Source organism: Lathyrus oleraceus, chromosome 7, assembly GCF_024323335.1.
Source record: "Lathyrus oleraceus cultivar Zhongwan6 chromosome 7, CAAS_Psat_ZW6_1.0, whole genome shotgun sequence".
Taxonomy (NCBI): Eukaryota; Viridiplantae; Streptophyta; class Magnoliopsida; order Fabales; family Fabaceae; genus Lathyrus; species Lathyrus oleraceus.
Window position 1 is genome coordinate 363,263 of NC_066585.1, and position 6,332 is coordinate 369,594.

General features: G+C 33.8%; 1 protein-coding gene across 1 annotated transcript; it reads left to right on the forward strand.

Annotated features, from left to right (window-relative positions):
* The first annotated feature begins 272 nt into the window (after positions 1-272).
* LOC127107982 (rhodanese-like domain-containing protein 8, chloroplastic) lies at positions 273-5,775 on the forward strand. The gene is made up of 9 exons (XM_051045344.1): positions 273-615; positions 698-751; positions 836-985; positions 1,222-1,384; positions 1,652-1,743; positions 2,128-2,231; positions 4,467-4,727; positions 4,835-4,976; positions 5,463-5,775. Exons 1-9 carry the CDS (start codon positions 340-342, stop codon positions 5,469-5,471), a joined length of 1,251 nt encoding a protein of 416 aa, XP_050901301.1. The 5' UTR covers positions 273-339; the 3' UTR covers positions 5,472-5,775.
* Positions 5,776-6,332: the final 557 nt, after the last annotated feature.

Consider the following 6,332-nt stretch of genomic DNA (forward strand, 5'->3'; position numbering starts at 1 on the left):
TTAATATTTTCATGTAATTATAGACGTTGGATATTGAAACAAGTTTGACTTTTATTTTAAAAACTTATAAAGTAATACAAACGGATGATGGTGATAAATCAATAGTGTAAAATTTTTTACACTGACAGTGCATAGTAATTAATCTCACAAAGAAATTCTCTTGCATTATTATAAGAGATTTTACACCATCAATTCATCGCAATAATTGGTTTGCATTACTTTATCAATTAAATTCTTATTATAATTAGTTAATGGAATAATTGTATTCTTTGAGTTGTCCATTGGATTGGAATTGGTCTCGGTTTTTCAGTCCCTTGTATTTTGTAGTGTGTTAACGCGATGAGGTGGTGCAGCGAGGCTATGACACTGTCACTCCTTCCTTCTCCTGTAGGTTTATTCGGCAATAATAAAAGCGGGGAGTTTCAATTTCAAAAGGCTTTCTTTAAATTGAAATTCAACAACTCCTCTCTTGTTATTCATCGGAACCCGCCGTTGGCTGCTCAAGTAGAAGCCTCAAGTTCAAGGGATTTTGTTGTCGTTAATTTCTACCATTTTGTATTCATCAAAAACCCACAACAACTAGTCGCCAAACACCTCTCTTTCTTGGAATCCGAGGTTCCATTTCTTTTCATTTTTCAATCAACAAAAATGCTTCTAATTTTATGGAATTAGATAACATATTTGAATTCAATTCCAGGGTCTAGACATCCATGGAAGAATTTATTTGAATGAACAAGGGATTAATGCGCAGGTTACTTTTCTTTTTTGTATAATCAGATTGGAAAGTGTTCAAATATATGTCATTCTGATATGTGATTTGTTATTATTACTCCAGTATAGTGGGCCATCCAAAGACGCTATCACGTATGTCAACTGGATAAAAGAGGATACCAGGTTTTCCGACATCCTCCTTCAGATAACTCCATCACAAACTGGACATACCTTTCCATCATTGAAGTTACGCTATAAGCCTTCATTAGTACAGGCAAGCCATATTTTTAATGCCTATGCTTGGGATTCATCATTGAGGAGGCTCCACTGTCATGTGGTTTCTAAACATATGCAGCCTATTGGCATATCTTTAACTATGTTTCAATTCAGTATGACAGTTCTAACACAAGTTTTTATAGCTCATCGCAACCTGTTAGTGTCTTTACGCATATCATAAATAGCTGCGGCCTTACAACAAACTATCAACTTATAACTTTCATTTATCTACAGTTTCAAGGTGGCATATCAGATCTTCCATTGCTCAATCCTTCAATGCGGGCGTTACCTTTATCACCTTCAGAATGGAGACATAGATTAGAAGCCATCAATAAAAATGATCCGCATTCAAAAGATTATCCCAACAGAAATAACATTATATTGGATGTCAGAAATGGTATACGTTCTACAGTTCCAAATTCAATATACCTTTATTTATGTTTCCTGTGTTATACTCTGATCGGGGTTCAAACTATCTGCCACCTGAATCAAATCACTTATATTATAGTCTAACACTGTCTAAGGAATGACTTCTTTTGGCAATGGCATGACAGTCTCAAGGAAAATTGGTTGCTCCTATTTATCTGTGTACTATTTTAGAAAATTTACCACTGCAATGGTTATAACTTCTGAGTCTGAATATAGTATTGTTGCCATTATTCAGGTTATGAGTGGGACATTGGACATTTTCGTGGGGCTCAACGGCCTAACGTGGACTGTTTTAGGAGCACTTCATTTGGGTTGTCTCAAGAAGAGGTCCAGTCATATTTTGATGTTTCATTGACGAAATGTGGGCTGATTTGGGATTCATATGATCTTATGATAAGCTGAAACATGCCATCAAGATGTAGAACTATTTTTAGTCAACGTAATGCTATAAAATCTTGGTTTTTCTGCATTAAATATTAATATCGATATTTCATAAAAAAAAACTTTTAATTTATTATTATGATAATAATGTAGTATTCTAAGTTTCTAGCTGCCAATATGGGTTTCATTTTAACTTATTTTTTGCATCTGGCTCACTGTGGTACTGGGCTTTTTATACATCTTTGATTGGGATCCATGAATCATTGGTTGCAATTTTTTCTGTATCCTTAATGGCTGTTAATGTAGTCCTCTTTAATTCGCGCTTTTCAGATCACTGCTTCAGACCCTTTGTCAAATGTAGATAAAGAAAATGCAAACATATTGATGTATTGCACAGGAGGGATTCGCTGTGATGTGTATTCTACAATACTGAGGTAAATTATTACTTCAGGATTGTTATTTTCTTGCATTAGTTCAGAATCAAAGAATCTAATTTATATATTTAATGTTAGTGTTACGATTATAGATTATAATTTGAATAAACAAATCATATTTGTTACCATTTATTGTATTTACTCTACATATGCTATTACAAATAGCAGTGACTGTCGTCTGATACTAGGTGGTCAATCCTGGACAGTGGAGCAATTGATCCCAAAAGTGAGATAGTGTAGCAGGATGACTTCTATTTGATATTAATTTTTTGGACAAATTATATAAATAATACTAAAATGTATATTTAATGTAAAATTAAAGAAATAACTTAGTTAAAACTCATAATTAGCAATAAAAAGTCACATCACATGTCTTAACTAAAGCATACATTTAAATACCAACAAAAGTCAAGCAAACAAAGAAGCTTAGATTTCTAACACTTACAGTAACTAAATATTTAAAACTCAAATGGATGTTCTAGTATAGGAATCAAATATCATCATCATCTAGACTAAATTGTTCATCTTTATCACTCTCATCACTACTAGATTTGTAGATGTCGTCTTCTTCCTCCTCCTCATCATCATATTCAGCATCATCAATTTCGATTTCTTCAACATCTTCTACCACCATATCATGTGCCACTGCACTAGATACACTTGCAGCTGCCCTCTTTGCTACTGTTTGCCGCCTATTGAAAGGCTCATTATTAGCCCCACTTGCATTCCTCTAAGTTAAATTGTCCACTTCATAAGCCAATTATTCAATAGGTTCACCATCTTCTCCTTAATCTCCCACTAACCATTTGTTACTATAATCAATATCATTCAAGAGAATGGGATCAATCACATCACACACTCATCTATCTCTATCTTCAGAGCTTGGTTATATTTAATGAAAACCAAGTTTTGCACTCAATTCTACTTCTCTTCTTGGAATAAACCTATATATTATAGTTTGTAAGAAACTCATAATTTAATATCAAGTAAAGTACTAATTTACATGCTAAAAAATACTTCAATTGCACTCACGCTCTGAAGAACTGCAATCTAACAATTATTTTCATTAATACACCCACACACACACTATATGTGCTAAATTTGTAAGAAATGAGCTTCCACATGTTGACCTTTGACTTATTGCTCCAGCCAATCCAAAGAGGCCTCCGGCCATCTTATATTCAGATAACTCAGCTGTAGTCTTGTCACTGACTCGGGGACAGATCTAGAAATATGTAAGACTGGGAGGCCAAAAAAACTTAATTGCCCGACACACGTCGAATGAGTGTCATATAGGTGCCAGACACCGATTTAAAGAGTATCGAAGCAAAGAAAAAACCATTTTTTGGGACACTTGTTTGAGTTTTCCGACACGTGTCATACTGCGACACGCCTACTCCTAGAGGTCTCCGTGCTTTGTAGGTCCAAATTCCCCCTAATATCGAAGGGCTCAAAAATGTATTGGAAAAAGATTTTGAAAGTGGGTTTGTATGCCTACTTTATTTTTTGGTGATAAATTTGTATGTCTACTTTACCTACTCGCTGAAAGGGAACGAAAACTTCATAATATTCCTACTTTGCAAGCTGTGAATGGTGAGTCACAAGGACTCCCCAAGAGCAAAGTAGACAAGGAGAAATAAGAACTGCTCAGGTTTTTGTCCAAAAAACTTTTAAACTAGAAATCTCATCCTCTTAAAACTCATTTAAAATATAGGGGAACTCAAATGTATTGGATGAAGATTTTGGAGGAGTTGGGAAAATTCTTCAAATCCTTTCCATATTGTTATAATAGTCTCAAAATAAAAATAAATATATCAGTTATGAGCATTCATATCTTATTCTCTACAAAAATACTCTCAAATAAGGTGAAAGATTTCTCTCTAGTTTCATCTCCACTCCATACCCTCCAAAGCCCTTCCCTCTCTCTCCTCTAAACTCTTAAGCAAAATTTGGAGCTGGGAGGGAAAGGAGAGGGGAATTGGAGGATGGACTCCCACCTTGTTTGCAAGTCAACCACCTCCGCTTGGGGGAATCCAAAAAACAACCAAGAAGATTTTGGTGACTAAAATTCCCCTAAAACTTGCGCTCATTATATAAAACTCTCAAGCAAGGGAAAGGCTATCTTTAGACCTCTCTCTCCTCTCCCCCCTCCCAAGCGTAACTTAAGGAACTGAAGTCGTGTCCTTTTTTTTTCTATTGCTGATTTTGATATATTGCCCTGATGCCTTGTGACAGGCAGCATGGATTTCAAAATTTGTACACTCTAAAGGGAGGTGTTTCTCACTATATAAAGAATGAAGGTGCTGCAGAGTGGGTAGGAAATTTATTTGTATTTGACTCCCGATTGTCTCTCCCTCCTCCTGTGGCCATTCCTGAAGGTAGGATGACTCCAGTTTCTAGTGATGATAAGTTCGCCAAATGCTACACATGTAATGTAGAAGTTAGTGAACTGAGACATCGGAATTGTGCAAATCTTGACTGTAACTTGCTTTTCCTGTAAGTCTCTTTGTTGCATTTGTTTTCTTTTAAACCAAGACTTAACCTGCTTTTTGGTGATTTATATTTTTCTCTTCAATTAAAGCATTTAAACCTTTGTTTTGCAGATGCTGCAGAAAATGTGTAAAGGATCTAAAAGGATGTTGTTGTTTGACTTGTACTACTGCCCCTAGGCTTAGACCTGCTTTAATTGGAGAGCAGAGATACAGGAAATGGCACATCTATCGTGACATGGATTTGCAAGGCAAGGTAAGAATTTCAACCGTCAAATAGAAATTTCCTTTTGAGTTGATAAACTACAAATAAACGTATGATAATTTTTATTTATTTATTTAAGTAAACATCAATTGTTAGATCATTTAACTACAAATTTTAAATTTATATGATGATAATACTTTGTTAGTGTTACAGTGTTCAATAACTTCATATTTGATACATATTTTATAGAACTGACCACTTGATTGAAAGTATATATCATATCAATTATTACTTTAATTTTTTACAATAAATTTAAAATCATATGATGTGTAGTTGAATTGTGTTATAATTAACATCTTAACTACTTATATTAAATAGCGTTAATCTTTAAGTTTTTAAATAAAATTTATAGAAATAATCTTTAATATATAATATATACTTGAGCAGTGTAAAACTAGTTGTGTTACACCCGTATGATTTGATCATTCCTATTGTATATAACGTCAAGAGTTGATAAATGACATTGTTTTTATTCAGGAGAATTGAAGTACTCTTGAGTTGATGAAGTATCCTGGGCAGGGTAATTTGCAACGCAAGTTTTAGCATAAACCCATGGTTAGATAGATGGGTTGATGAAGTATTTTAATCTGATTATTTTTGGGAATTTAACATTGACTACTGATTGTTATTGATGCTGGAACATGTCTCTGTGTTACTCATGAGAAAGTTGTTTTGCGAGTGAGGAAATTGTAATTTTGGAAGGATAGATTTGTAAGTTTACCAAACAAGTTTTTATTTTCATCTTGGTTGAACCATTCCTCAAATTAGGGTTTGGTTTATTTTGGGTTTAGAGCTAAATCTGTAAACTGTTTGGTTTTGGGGATTTAGTTTCTAAGTCGTCGGTTCGGTTTGAAGGCTCAACCTGTGTAAAAGTTTTCATAGGTTCGAGATCGGTTCGGTGTTAAAATCTCACGGATTTTTGGTTATCTCGGTATAAAACCAATGTTTGGTCAAGCTCAACCCAATGTTAAAAGCTTGATATGGTTCGAGATCAACCCTGCATAAAATCTCTTAGATTCGTGAGTTCAGTCTGATGTTAAAAGCTCACCTAGTTTCAAGATTAGTTTGTGTTAACCGCTTCAAATTTCTTGTGAAAAGGAGATTAACTGATACTTATGGAAAAAAAAATTAAAGAAGAAAGAGAAGAATAGATGACGAATAAAGTGATGATGTTGCCCGCAACAACTTTTTCTTATATGCATAGCAAAAGTCCTCATGGTACCATGTTTTTAGCCTAAGCAAAATTCAATTTTTTTCAAAAGTCTCAATCCATATATATATATATATATATATATATATATATATATATATATATATATATATATATATATATATATATATGTATAT

What these genes read in the sequence shown, in the direction of transcription:
- LOC127107982 (XM_051045344.1), top strand. Translation starts at nt 340, where the DNA reads ATGAGGTGGTGCAGCGAGGCTATGACACTGTCACTCCTTCCTTCTCCT. An exon ending in AACAAGGGATTAATGCGCAG is followed by an intron (nt 752 to 835) that starts GTTACTTTTCTT and finishes TTATTACTCCAG; the next exon opens with TATAGTGGGCCATCCAAAGA. An exon ending in GTGTATTCTACAATACTGAG is followed by an intron (nt 2,232 to 4,466) that starts GTAAATTATTAC and finishes GCCTTGTGACAG; the next exon opens with GCAGCATGGATTTCAAAATT.